We start from the raw sequence: 15,578 nt of genomic DNA, 5'->3' as shown, positions 1-15,578 counted from the left end.
TTAGAACATATTTTATCTGAAAAACAGCTGAGTTACCTTTGCTAAATAAACCCTAGTTTGGACCCCCATGTCCCCATCCCAATGAATTAAAAGCCGGCATGACACTGAACTTTTCTTCCAATACCGTCTCACCCAAATTCATATTCTCGGCCAAGGGTCTTCATCCCAGATTGTGGACCCTTGCATCTAACTTGAGAACTAGATCCTCTTCCTCTGGTCTTTGCTTGTCAAGATCTATTCACCAGTAAGTGCTGATGCAATGTAGAGCATCTTAACTTTATCACATGCCTTTCTTTCTCCACTTGATCCCCACTTGAACTTGCAGTTCTCAGTAACACTATCATCAAGTCAGCTGCCAAATTCAGTGCTGTGGTTTAGAAAACTGTCCTCAACCTCAAAGAAACCAAACAAAAGATCTTGGACATACTCCCCCTCACCCTCTTCGTAACCCCTACTGGGTCATGAATGCTCTTCCAATCAATAACTTAATTTCCTCCAGAGATCTTCACACCATAGTGCCTCAACCCAGCACAATCTTCTTCTACCATTTCCACCCTACCCACCCCGTCCCATGATTCACTTTTAGGACTGTCCTAATAGAGGCACTGTTTTAAACTGCATTTGTTTCACAGAATATATGTCAATCTATCTTGATTATTCTCTCTCTCTTTGACCAAGTCCTTTCTCAACAGTTTTGATGGCAGTATTACGAACACAGAGTTGCAAATCCCTTCCTTCTGACATCTATGTCACTTTTGGTGCCCCCTACCCTTTGTCATTTGGTGCTCATACTTTAGAAACATTCAATCAGCTAAGGAATTAATAGGCTATCGGTTGCCTGTGAATTTATTTTCTATCTTATTTCCACTTTGATCTCTGACAATGTTCAATGAAGTTCAATGTAAGCTTGAGGAACTGTATTTCATCTTCCATCTTGCACTTTGCAGCGTTTGACATGTAATATGAAATTCAACTATTTCAGATAACAAGCTTTCCCTGTTTGTCAGACCATGCAGTTCTGATATGATGTCATCCTGTTACATTAACTCTTCCTATTTCTTTCCTATTCAACCAAGTCCTGCAAAATATCAACTGTCCATTTCCATCCATACACACTGAGTTCCTCCCGTGTATTCAATTGTTACTTAATATTCTCACCTCTGCCATTTCTTCTATCTTCACTTCCAGCATTCTCTTTTATCTTAGAGTCTCTGCAGCTACTACTTCTTGTTTCTCATATTAAATCAGACAAAACTGCTGGAAATAAGGAGCCTTCTCCACCAGCTTTCAACAAATGAAGTTGTGTTATCTAGATTCTTTAGGTCGTAACCCCATTCCAGACTTTCCTTTTGTTCTTCTTACCACTGCCTTCCTCTGAACTTGAATATTTCTTAATTCTGATGAAAGAACATCACTTCTTTCTTCACAGATGCTGCCCGACTCATGGAGTGACCTCTGCCTTTACTATTTTCATAGATGTAACTTCATTGACAGTAATCCACTTGCAAAAAAATACAATTCACCACAAAACTTGGAATTTTGTAATGTCATTCAAAACTTCAGATTGCCCCAATAGATTTTGCACTCTAATAATTTACTTATTTTTTCTAAACACATTATTTCTCTCGATTCAGGGCTAAAATGTTATCCACAGCATTCCTGTCTTCTCTCTCAGTACAACTATGAGACAAACTCTTTTGGTTCTATAACTGAAGAATTAGGCTAGGATTTGTGTGCTAAAATCTCTCACACTATAACCTTCCAATTCTAACTATCAACTGAGCTACAACTGACATCTTTAAGTGCTTCATAATCAACTTCACATACAAAAGAACTTTATTTTAATTTGGTAATATTTAAGGTGCAGAAGTTAATAATTGTACTTATAGACTTGGCAAGTCAATATGATAAATATGCATTAACCCAATTTTATTACCAAGATATGAAAATCTAATTGATCACTGTGCATCTTGTGTTATTGATTCAAAGAAATGGAGACATTATTCCACTGCAGAGTAAGGTGAGGAAACACAGTTATAATCATTCTTTCACAAATATCACAGATGGTAACTCTATTGCTGGCATCACAGAATAAGAAACTATAGACTATGTGTACCATCTTCACATCTTACAATGATTCAAAAATTGTAATGCGCTGTTAAAATTCTTAAGCAACTATATAATCCAGTGAAATTACTATCAGTTGCACAGCAATGTAACTTGAATTACTTATTTTGCGTAAAATGAAAAGACTTAATTTAATAATATTTAGGAAGTTAAGACAGTTCAAAAGGTAGCCTATTTTATTAACTTTGATACCATACTTTAAGTTGAAAAATATTTCTGATTACTATATCAATTCTTCATTAATCATGCTTTGAGAATAATAAACCATCTTGATGTTTCTGCATAAAATTAGACTTTTAGCATCATACTGTCCTACAGTACATTACACTAAGTAAAATAATCTATTTAGATATTCAGTGGTGTCTCACTAATATACTTAAAGTAGATATACAAAAGGTATCACAAATGAAATGACAAATACTATTAAAACACATACAGTGACATGCAAAAGTTTGAGCACCCCTGGTCAAAATTTCTGTTACTGTGAATAGTTAAGTGAGTAGAAGATGAACTGATCTCCAAAAGTCATAAAGTTAAAGATGAAACATTCTTTTCAACATTTTAAGCAAGACTAGTGTATTATTTTTGTTTTGTACAATTTTAGAGTGGAAAAAAGGAAAGGAGCACCATGCAAAAGTTTGGACACCCCAAGAGATTTGAGCTCTCAGATAACTTTTACCAAGGTCTCAGACCTTAATTAGCTTGTTAGGGCTATGGCTTGTTGACAGTCATCGTTAGGAAAGGCCAAGCGATGCAAATTTCAAAGCTTTATAAATACCCTGACTCCTCAAACCTTGTCCCAACAATCAGCAGCTATGGGTTCCTCTAAGCAGCTGCCCAGCACTCTGAAAATTAAAATAAATGATGCCCACAAAGCAGGAGAAGGCTATAAAAAGATAGCAAAGCATTTTCAGGTAGCCGTTTCCTCAATTCGTAATGTAGTTAAGAAATGGCAGTTACCAGGAATGGTGGAGTTCAAGTTGAGGTCCGGAAGACCAAGAAAACTTTCCGACAGCACTGCTCATAGGATTGCTAGAAAGGCAAATCGAGACCCCCGTTTGACTGCAAAAGACCTTCAGGAAGATTTAGCAGACCCTGGAGTGGTGGTGCACTGTTCTACTGTGCAGCGACACCTGCACAAATATGACCTTCATGGAAGAGTCATCAGAAGAAAACCTTTCCTGCGTCCTCACCACAAAATTTGCAAAGGAACATGTAAACAACCCTGATGCATTTTGGAAACAAGTCTTGTGGACTGATGAAGTTAAAATAGAACTTTTTGGCCGCAATGAGCAAAGGTATATTTGGAGAAAAAAGGTACAGAATTTCATGAAAAGAACACCTCTCCAACTGTTAAGCACGGAGGTGGATCGATCATGTTTTGGGCTTGTGTTGCAGCCAGTGGCACGGGGAACATTTCACTGGTAGAGGGAAGAATGAATTCAATTAAATACCAGCAAATTCTGGAAGCAAACATCACACCGTCTGTAAAAAAGCTGAAGATGAAAAGAGGATGGCTTCTACAAGAGGATAATGATCCTAAACACACCTCAAAATCCACAATGGGCTACCTCAAGAGGCACAAGCTGAAGGTTTTGCCATGGCCCTCACTGTCCCCCGACCTAAACATCATTGAAAATCTGTGGATAGACCTCAAAAGAGCAGTACATGCAAGACGGTCCAAGAATCTCACACAACTAGAAGCCTTTTGCAAGGAAGAATGGGCGAAATCCCCTAAACAAGAATTGAAAGACTTTTAGCTGACTACAGAAAGCGTTTACAAGCTGTGATACTTGCCAAAGTGGTGTTACTAAGTACTGACCATGCAGGGTGCCCAAACTTTTGCTTCAGGCCCTTTTCCTTTTTTGTTATTTTGAAACTTTAAAAGATGGAAATAAAAAAGTAATCTTGCTTAAAATATGAAAGAAATGTGTCATCTTTAACTTTATGCCTTTTGGAAATCAGGTCATCTTTTACTCGCTTAGCTATTCACAGTAACAGAAATTTTGACCAGGGATGCCCAAACTTTTGCATGCCACTGTATATAGGTTTCATTAATAAGAGAAAGTAATGGCCTACAAGGCAGTTCTTAATGAGTTGTGAAATCATACTGTTTCACTTTTTAGTTTTCAATACTCACCTGGATACTGGCAGATTCTTGCTCATTTTCTGGCAAATAAGGATAATGTATGTAAAACATGTCATTCCGGACCATCTTCTTTCTCATTCTGCAGGGACCTTCAGGCATTTCCAACATCCATTTATCAAGATGTGATCCAATTGGAGGCCCCCATAGGCCCCTCTCTCGCAATAGCTCATACTCTATCTGAGCCCATTCTTCCGTTACATACTTCATTACATTTTGCTGACGCTGCAAATTCAAAATGCAATTATATAGCTGTTAATGGCAGTAAAGGAGGAAATTAAAATTTTATGTTTTGCTAGTATACATGTACGCCCCAACCAAGTGATGGGTAGCAGTGTGTTAAAATCAGTATCTGTAAATGTAAAATGTCCTCCAAATAGAACATAATTATCAAAAATGTATCCACTGTCTATTATATAATAATTTTGGCTTAACAGCACAATTCTAAAATAACATGAGAAAAATTCATGTGATCTACTGGTGATTAATATTAACAAATTCAAACACAGCAAGTCCCAACCAATTCAGGAATCTGTACTTATAAATATACATCAGCTGTATTTTGTAATCACAGCCAAAAATTAATTGCTGCTTAAAGATTCTTGGAAAGACATTTTCAATTGTTAATGAATACAGACTATGTTAATTTTTAAAAAATCTCTGTCCTTGGATGATGTTCTAGAATCTGTAATATAAGGAATTTTGTTGAGTTCATTGGATATTGAGGACAGGATGCTGCTAGTTTTTTTCTTCAGAAACTCTATAATACTTGGCCTGATTATGATGCCCTTCCTGCTTCCATAATTGTGTGATGTTCACTTCCATATTATGATTATGAATAGTGCAATTTAAAAGCAAGGCTAACTTCAAGTCCTTATGTTAGGACATGAAATTTTGACCACATTCCAGCGACAAGCACTTACTATCACCAAAGTATCATTTTCTTTGTTGAATGTGCAGCCGGCATGGTTCTGCTGTTAATATAAATAGATAGATTTTGATGTTTGTGCTTCTTTATACACAATACCATGATCTAGTTACAATGGCTCAACCACCTTGGAATAACAGCTTAGATTATATATAACAAATATCTAGATGCCTGAATATCTAGATACAGGATAATATTATGCATATAAGCCCATTGGTCAAGTAGAGATAATGTAGCGAATAAAGCAATTTTGTTCAAAAAAATACATTGCCTTTTACCTCTTGATATTCTTTATACTGCATATCCACCAAATCTCTCACAACAGCAATATGAGTAAACATCCATTGAGATATTTCCTGAAAGAAAAACTTTAATGTTTATGGATATATGAAATTTTGATAAGAGTACATAAGCAATTCTTAGAAGTTAATGACCTCACAGTATGTGCTAGAAATATAGTAACTCCAGAATCTCTGACCTGTGAGGTTATCTCATGAGGAAGATGACGCATTGAAGAAAAACAAATGTCTCTGACGTTGAAATACTAACCTCAACCAATGTCACTTCTATATTGTTCAGTTCATGAAATTTATCCAGGAAATATAATGTTGGTTATGTTGAAAGATTCATGTGTAAATACTTCTAATATACATTGATTTAAAAAAGTATAGGGAATGACATTAGAATAATTCCTTTATGCTCTATTTAGCTGGTAATCTTGGTATTCATGTAAATTCAGAATAAAACCCTCCTCTCTCAGGTTAATTCTGCAGAAGCAGGAATCTGGAACCCAACAGAAACTGTAAGACGAACGTAAGTAGCTATTCTGACACCACTCCTCAACTCTTTCTCAGCTATATTTAAGACTGCATTCATGTTGCCTCCTGTACTCACGTGGAATTTTCCCGACTTTGCTACTAACTTCCACTTTGCACACTTGGACCACTGCAGACATCTCATTCCCCATTCTGAATCTTTTCCTCTCCATCTTAGAAGACAAACTACAAACACTTATTACAAACCCAGACTCACACAGATACCTAGACTAGATCTCCTTCAAACTTGTCTCTTGTAGGGACCCTCTTTCTCAATTCTCTATCTCTGCCACATCTGTTCTCAATATGAGCCCCTTTACTGTGGTTGATGGAGGTTTCACCAACATCTCTTCCAGTTTACGCACTTCTGCACTCACAAGGCCTCTCCCAAGACAGAACAGTCCCCTTGGTCCCTGCCTCTCACCCTACCAGCTTCCACATAGAATATCTCATTTTATTGTCATTTCTGACAGCTTCTATGCAGTTCCACCACCAAACACATCTTCCTCTCCTCACCCTTTCCTACCTTTTGCAGGGACCACATATCTCCATGACTCACTGGTTTGCTCATCCCTCGCTACCCACCCTATTCTTGCAACTCTAGGTGGTGCAACACATCTTCCTACATCTTTTTTCACCATTATCCATAGAGTTGAACAGTTCTAGATGAGGCAGAGATTCTCATGCACCTCTTCCCACTTTGTATTACATATGCTGCTTGTGATATAGCCTTCATTACATTGGCAAAACCACATGTAGACTGGGTGACTACTTTACCAAGCTCCTGCGCTCTTTGTATCGCATGTCATTTCAACTCCTTTCCCTATTTCCACATCAACCTATCTCTTCTGAGCCTTCTCCACTGTCAGGATGAGGCAAACACAAACTAGATGAACAATACTTCACATTTTAATGCTTGGGGTAGTCCACAGCCCAATGGAGTGATCATTGAATTCTCCAATTTCAGGCAACTGGCACCCTATATTCATTTCTCTCTTACTCTCATCCACTCAGGTTCCCATCCACCTTTCTTTCCAAACATCCTCCCTTCCCCTGCGAACCAGTTTCTCTCCCTTTCCCTAAGTGGTACCATCTGATCATCACTCACAGATTGTACCTACAGGGTATCCCATCTCCTTTGCCACTGGTTTCATCTACTCATTATACCTCCCTTATCTGTTTGCACATCACCTTCCTTACTTATTAAGTTCCAGAATCTGCAGCCCTTTGTTGTCTTTCATCCCCACATTTCAGCCTCTAACTCCCCCAACCTAGCTCTATCTGCCCATTATACCCCTCCTCACCTGGTTCTATAAGTGGCCCAGCACAGCCACTGCAGATCTGATTTGACGCAAACGACACATTTCACTGCAAGTTTCGATGGACATGTGACAAACAAAGCTCATCTTTATTGCCTGCCAGCTTCTGATTCACTCCCCACCTCTTTGAAGCTGGCTGCCTCCCCTCCACACACTCAGATTTCAAAACAAACACTTGGCAATCCCTCTGCCTTCACAGATGCTACCTGAGACCTAGTCCCCTCAGAAGTGTTTGTTTACTTGAACATAATGCCTTCACTTAGACTTATCTGAAGCTCAGTTTCAACGGAACAATGGCTCTTGATGAGGTCTACTGAACAGAACTAATCAAAAATGTTTTTTTCTTTAAGCATTAGTCCTACTGATATTATATTCATCGAATAAACAGGGGAAAGGTTTGATGCTCTTCTTTTTGAAATTGTGGACTTCTCAAATTATGTCTAAATCAGTATTTTAAAAGCTTACACTCAGTATCTGAATTAGACACAAAAGAAAAATTATCAAATTAAAGGGAAAATTCCTACCTGTGATGTGAAGTTATTTTTACTGATTCCACTTTCCTTTTTGTTACGCCTTGATCCAGTCAACTTCGACAGGCCAAATCCACTGCTGACTCTCGACAGTTTTGACTGCGTCACAGGACCTATGGTTGCATCTCCCCGACTGATATATTTTTTCTCATGAGCTATCCAAGGAAGAAAGAAATTAAAAGCATTTTATATCTCCAAGTTGTATTCTACCGTTTTTAACTTTAGCAAGCATTCAATTGTATTCCAGAAACTTTTGTCACTAAAACAGACAAATGTAGATATAAAAATACAGTTCTAAATGGAAAGGAGAACCGCTGTCGAAAGGTTATTCAGTACTCACCCTCATCAGAGGAAATAAAGAATATCCTAGTTACTATTTAAAATGACAATTTATGGTTATAGAGTCACACAATCTTAGAGAAGTATAGCACCGAAAAACAGGCCCTTCAGCCCATCTAATCCATGCCAAAACCACTTCAGCTGACTATTCCTATTCACCTGCACAGGAACCATGGCCCTCCATATCCCTACTATTTATGTACCTATCCAAACTTCTCTTAACGTTGAAATTGAGCTGGCATGCACCACTTGTGCTGGCAGCTCATTCCACACTCTCACCACCCTCTGAGTGAAGAGATTTCTCCTCATGTTCCCCTTAAACTGCTCACCTTTCACCCTTAACCCATGACCTTTGGTTGTTGTCCCAACCAACCTCAAGTGGAAAAAGCCTGCTTGCATTTACCCGATCTATACCCATCATAATTTTGTATACCTCTATAAAATTTCCTCTCAATCTTCCACTTTCTAAAGAATAAAGTTCTAACCTATTTAATCTTTTCTTATAACTGACAACATCCTTGTAAATTTTCTCTGGACCCTTTCAACCTTGTTTACATCTTTCCTGTAGTTCGGTGACCAAAACTGCACACAATACTCTAAATTAGGCCTCACTAAGGTCTTATATAACTTCAACATAACATCCCATCTCCTTTATTCAATACATTGATTTATGAGTTGAAAAGAATGATATGTTTAGCAAGTCATCCCTTTGTTTTACACACTCCTCAGTTCCCTACCTTTCATTGTTTAAGACCTACCTTGGTTGGTCCTACTGAAAGTGCAAAACCTACACTTGTCTGCATTAAATTCCATCTGCCATTTTTCAGCCCATTTTTCCAGCTGGTGTGGATCCCTCTGCAAGCCATGATAGTCTTCCTCACTGTCCACTACATCCCCAAACTTGGTATCATCCACAAATTTGGTGATCCAGTTAACCACATTATCATCCAGATCATTGATATAGCTGACAAGCAACAAAGGATCCAGTACTGATCCCTGCATCATACACGGAGTCATAGGCCTCCAGTCAGAGAGGCAACCCTCTATTACCATTCTCCCACAAAGCCAATGTCTAATTCAATTTACTACCTCATCCTGAATGCCAAGTGAGTGAAACTTCTTGACCAGCCTCCACTTGCTGAAGTCCATGTAGACAAGATCCACTGCCTTGCCTTCATCCACCTTCCTGGTAACTTGCTCAAATAACTGTAAGATTGGTGAGACACGACCTACCACACATGAAGTCATGCTGAAAATCCTTATTCAATCCGTGCATATCCAAATACTTATATACCCAGTCCCTTAGAATACCTTCTAATAACTTTCCCTCAACTGATGTCAAACTCATCACTTACTTAATGGTTCTAACTACCTGTGATGCCGCTTTCAATGAATTATGTACCTGTGTTCCCAGATCCTTTTGCTCTACCACACTCAGTGAGGGAGGTTAAAACAACGAGGCAAATGTGGAAGGTCAGCACCAGCTGCCTACCTTTTGTTCGCTAAGGATGACTCTGCTACATTTCCAGAGAGGGGAGAGTCTGCCACTGTGCTCGGAGAATGTTGCCCATGTTTTCTGCGTTTTGGATGTGGACTTGGACTTATGGATTTATTTTAATCTTATAGTTTGGGCATGTGGCCAAGTGGTTAAGGCACTGGGCTAGCGACCTGAAGGTTGTGAGTTCGAGCCCCAGCCAAGGTAACATGTGTTGTGTCCTTAAGCAAGGCACTTAATCACACATTGCTCTGCGACGACACTGGTGCCAAGCTGTATGGGTCCTAATGCCCTTCCCTTGGACAACATTGGTGTCGTGGAGAGGGGAGGCTTGCAGCATGGGCAACTGCTGGTCTTCCTTACAACCTTGCCCAGGCCTGTGCCCTGGAGAGTGAAGACTTCCAGGCGCAGATCCATGGTCTCGCAAGACTAACGGATGCCTTTAATTAAGTTTTTTCTGTATTCATTTTCTTTTGCCTACCTTTCTCGGTATTTTTGTGCAGGGAGCAGGGTCAATGTGCCAGTTCTGTTTTGTTTGTTTTTTTTGTGTGGGAGGAGGGATTTGGGGTTGATGTACCACTTCTGTTTCTTTTTGCATTTTTGTGCATGCGGGGGGGGGGGGGATTCAGGGGTTGATGATCATGTTGCCTTTCTTTACTTGCTTGGTTTCATAACTACCCGAAGAAGAATTTCAGAATTGTATACTTAGATAATAAACGAACCTTTGAACCTTTCAACTCACCAGCCTATAATTTCCTGGTTTATTTTTAGAGCCTTTTTTAAACAGCAGAACAACATTGGCTATCCTCCAATCCTCTGGTACCTTTCCTGTTGCTAAGGATGTTTTAAATATCTCTACTAGGGTGCCAGTAATTTCTGCACTTGTCTCCCGTGGGGTCTGAGGGAACATCTTGTCAGTTCCTAGGGATTTACCACCCTGAATTGCCTCAGGACAGCAAACACCTTCTCCTCTGTAATCTCTAGAGGGTCCATGAAGTTGATGCCACATTGCCTTACTTCTATAGACTCCGTATCCATCTCCCAAGTAAATACAGATACAAAGAATGCATTTAAGATCTTCCCCATCAGTTTTGGCTCCATACATGGATTACCATTCTGGTGTTCCAGAGGACCAATTTTGTCCTTTGCAATCCTTTTGCTCGGAACATATCTGTAGAATTCCTTAGGATTCTCCTTCATCTTGTTTGCTAGAGCAATTTCATGCTTTCTTTTCGTCCTCCTGATTTCTTTCTTAAGTGTTCTTATATGTTCCATTTTTTGTATCAAATCTACCACCATCCAGACAGATGATTAGTTAAAAAATCATTCTTAGATGCACACATTTAGTATACAAATAGTAGCTCTGTGTTGTTCTCCATTTCTGAGGTTTTGTTCCACTGATTTCTATTTCCTCACATGGAGCAAAATATATAGCCTCCCCTCTATTGTGCTTTTAGCCTAAATGACTGAGAAAGAATTAAGTCTCATTTTCTCCCTACTGGTTAGAAAAGCTCCATAATGACATAATTTTTGATGGTCAAAATTGGCAAAATTAACAATTTCTTTTGAGAAATTCAGAGTTACAGTTGCAAGAAAAAGTTTGAGAACCCTTTGCAATTACATGGCTTTTGAATTAATTACTCATAAAATGTGGTCTGATCTTCATTTAAGTCACAATAATAGACAAACAGAATTTGGTTAAACTATTAACACACAAACAATTGTACTTCTTTTCATCAATACTGAGTACACCATTGAAACAACCACAGTCTAGGTTCAAAAAAGTATGTGAACTTCTGGGGTAATGCCTTTTACAAAAACTATTTGGAGTCAGGTGTTCATTCAATTCAATGAGATGAGATTGGAGGTGTGGGTTGCAGGGGTGCTCTGCTGCATAAAAAAGATACACAAAATCAGGATACTGACAGAGCCTGCTTTTCTCAATAAAAATCTGTTTCTGTGCACCATGTCTTGATCAAAACAACTTTCAGAGGACTTTAGAATTGTAGAGATGTACAAAGCTGGAAAAGGCTATAAAAGTATTTCTAAAGATCTGAGTGTTCATCAGTCCACAGCAAGGGAAACTGTCTACTAATGAAGGAAATTCAGTACTGTTCTTACTCTCCTCGGAGTAGGCGTCCTGCAAAGATCACATCAAGAGCACAACATGCAATGTTGAAGGAAGTGAGAAAGAATACAAGGATAACAGCAAAAGACCTACAGAAGTCTCTTTTCAAGTGTCCACTATAAGAAAAGCGTTGAACAAGAATGGTGTTCACGGTAGGACACCGTGGAGGAAACCACTGCTCACCAAAAAAAAAATTATTGCACATTCCAAGTTTACAAAAGACCAGTTGGATGTTCCACAATGCTTCTGGGACAATGTTCTGTGGATAGGTGAGACAAAAGTTGAACTTTTTGGCAGAAATGCACACCACTATGTTTGGAGGAAAAAGGGCACTGCACACCAATATTAAAACCTCATCCTAACTGTGAAGCATGGTGGAAGGAGCATCATGGTTTGGGACTGCTTTGCTGCCTCAGGGCTTAGCTTGCAATCGTTAAGGGAACAATGAATTCAAAATTGTATCTAGACATTTTACAGGAGAATGTCAGGATAGAAGTTGATGATGCAACAAGACAATGATCAAAAATGCAAGAGAAAATCAACAACAGAATGATTTAAAAAGAAGAAAATTTGTGTTTTGGAATGGCCAAGTCAGAGTCCAAACCTTAACCCAATTGAGATGCTGTGGCATGACCTGAAGAGGGCAGTACATGCAAGGTATCCCAGAAGTATTGATGAACTGAAACAGTTTTACATGGAGGAATGGTCTACAATTCCACCTTGCTGTTGTGCAAGTCTGATCAGTAGCTACAAGAAATACTTGGTGGAGGTTATTGTTGCTAAAGGAGGTTCTACCAGTTATTAAATACAAAGATTCACATACTTTTTCCAGCCCAGACTGTGAAAGATTAAACAATATGTTCAATAAAGACATGAAAGGTACAACTGTCTGTGTATTATTAGTTGAGGCAGATTGTGTTTGTTTATTATTGTGACTTAGATGAAGATCAGACCACATTTTATGAATAATTAATACAGAAAACCAGGTAATTGCAAAGGGTTCACAAACTTTTCTTGCAACTATATTTGGTGAAAAAATTTGAAACGTAGATATGAGTACTGGCACACTTAAGGATGGACTCTGAGATGCTTGTATCATAGGAATTACTTTTCATCTAACAAGATTCAAGATTGTTTAATTTCATTTCCCTTAAACAAGGGTAAAGGAGAACAGTACAAAAAAACCCTACAAAAGATAAAGAACACAATAATAAAAAACACAGTAAATATAAATACATGAGATAGTATACATAAGCTAGGGGGTACACATAAGGCGATTTACAAGAAATAATAAGTTGTGATGGAGTTAGTGGGTGGGGGAAGTAACAGTTTTTTTCCGGCAGTCCTAGTGTAGCCTCCTCCCTGATGAAGGGGACAAACAATTTGTGAGCAGGGTGGGTGGGTGGGATCCTTCATGATGTAACTGGCCCTATTCTAGCATCTTTCTGTATATATGTGGTGGTGGGTAGGCTGATGCCAGTGATGCGTTGGGCATAGAAGCTGCAGTGCAGCTTCTGTAGCAAGCAGTGATGCACATTTATAGAATGATATATGTATGGATGTGCAAGACCATTCAAAGGTATCAATAAAGTGTGATGGAAACCTCTAGACTTGTCTAAGTGACCTACTTTTCCAACAACAATCAAGCAATTTAACATTATCCAGGACAAACTGCTTGACTGACACATCAAATATAACAGTAAATATTCACTTCTACCACTACTGAATCAGTGTGATTACAGAGCCCAACATCATCAACATGTCATCAAGCTACAGCTTCCAAACTTCAGACTCTTATTCTAGAGGGAGGCAGCAGCACCATGCAAACATCACCATTTCCAAGTTCCTTTTAAGTTAACAAACCATTCTAACCTGGGAACAGAAAATCAACACAAAAAACGGAAGATGCTGGAAATCTGAACTAAAAACAGAAATTACTGAAAAAAAATACTCAGGCCAGGCACACTACCTATGATAAAGAAACATTTAACATGTCAGGTCAAAGGCCTTTCATCAGAACTAAAAAGGGAGATCACAAGTTAGTCTAAGTGGCAGATAATGGAGGAGAGGGCAATGGATGGAGCAAAATGAACACTTATAACATGTTGAAGTAACTTAGTCACTACATGGACATGTTAAGCTCCTTTAAGAGCCAAGGAAGATTTTATCCTTGATGCTTGAACCATGAAGAATAACTGAGCTCAGGCTCAGGACACTATAACTGAGCTGTCATAGAAAAGTACAGCACAGAAACAGGTCTTTCAACCCATCAAGTCCATGCCAAAACCTTTGAAACTGCCTACTCCCATCGACCTGCACTGAGAATATAGCCCTCTGTACCTCTACGATCCATGTGCCTATCCAAACTTTGCTTAAATGTTGAAATTGAGCTCGCATGCACCACTTGTGCTGGTAGTTCGTTCTACACTCACATGACTCTCGAGTGAAGAAGTTTCCCCTCATGTTCCCTTTAAACTTTTCCCCTTTCACCCTTATCCATGACCTCTGGTTGTGATCCCACACTAACTCAGTGAAAGGAAACCTATTTGTATTTACCCTATGTATACCACATATAATTCTTAATAGCTCTATCAAATCTCCTCTCAATCTTCTACATTCTAAGGAATAAAGTCCTAACCTATTCAATCTTTCCTTATAACTCAAGTCCTCCAGACCTAGCAACATCCTTGTAAATTTTCTCTGTACTCTTTCCATTTTATTTACTTTTCCTGTAGGTAGATGACCAAAACTGCACACAACACGCCAAATTAGACCTCACCAACATCTTACAAACTTACACTTACGAATGCCAATATGCCAAAAGCTTTCTTTACGACCCTATCTACCTGTGACGGATTCCATTTTCAATGAATTATGGACCTATATTGCTATGTCCTTTTGTTCTACCACACTCCTCAGTTCCCTACCATTCACTGCTTAAGACCTACCCTGGTTAGTCCTACTGAAGTCCAACTTCGCAGATGACAGCATTAAATTCCATCTGCCATTTTTCAGCCCATTTTGCCTGATCCAGATCTCTCTGCAAGTCTACCTCAATGTCCACCCCCCAGTTTTGGTGTCATCTGCAAGTTTGCTAATCCAGTTAACCACATTATCAACCAAATCGTTGGCATAGATGGCAAACAACAGACACAGCACTGATCCCTGCTGCACTCCACTAATCACAGGCCCCCAGTCAGAGAGGCAACCATCTACTACCACTCTGGCTTCTCCCACAAGGCCAATGTCGAATGCAATTTACAACCTCATCTTGAATGCCGAGCAACTGAACCTTCTTGACCAGCCTCCCAAGTGGGACCTTGTTAAATGCTTTGCTAAAGGTCATGCAGACAACATCCACTGCCTTGCTCTCAACTTACTCAAAAAACCTCTACAAGATTGGTTACACATGACCAACCATGCACAAAAACATGCTATCCTTAATCAGTTCATGTCTATCCAAAACACTTATATATCCAGTCCCTTAGATACCTTCCAATAACTTTCCCACTACTGATGTCAGACTCACCAGCCTATAATTTCCTGGTTTATGATTAGAGCCTTTCTTGAACAGCAGAACAACACTGGCTATCCTCCAATCATCTGGTACCTCTCCTGTCACTAAGGGTGATTTAAATATCTCTGCTAGGCCCCCAGCAATTTCTGCACTTGCCTCCCATAGGGCCCGAGGGTACACCTTGTCAGGCCCTGGAGATTTATCCACCTGGATTTGCCTCAGGACAGCAAACAC

The 15,578-nt window shown here is 39.1% G+C and overlaps 1 protein-coding gene across 4 annotated transcripts in view; it reads right to left on the bottom strand.

Annotated features, from left to right (window-relative positions):
* wdfy3 (WD repeat and FYVE domain containing 3) overlaps positions 1–15,578 on the bottom strand; it is a 336,513-nt gene that overhangs the window by 63,737 nt on the left and 257,198 nt on the right. For all 4 annotated transcript variants that reach the window (XM_072253130.1, XM_072253132.1, XM_072253131.1 and 1 more), the window contains exons 39-41: positions 7,860–8,020; positions 5,480–5,557; positions 4,268–4,498 (exon numbers count right to left, since the gene is read on the bottom strand). In XM_072253130.1, the coding sequence (XP_072109231.1) occupies positions 4,268–4,498; positions 5,480–5,557; positions 7,860–8,020 (470 nt within the window). The remainder of the gene's footprint in view (positions 1–4,267; positions 4,499–5,479; positions 5,558–7,859; positions 8,021–15,578) is intronic.

The sequence above is a fragment of the Mobula birostris genome, chromosome 3 (genome assembly GCF_030028105.1).
Source record: "Mobula birostris isolate sMobBir1 chromosome 3, sMobBir1.hap1, whole genome shotgun sequence".
In the NCBI taxonomy this organism is placed as follows: Eukaryota; Metazoa; Chordata; class Chondrichthyes; order Myliobatiformes; family Myliobatidae; genus Mobula; species Mobula birostris.
This window is presented reverse-complemented; position numbering and strand designations above follow the sequence as displayed.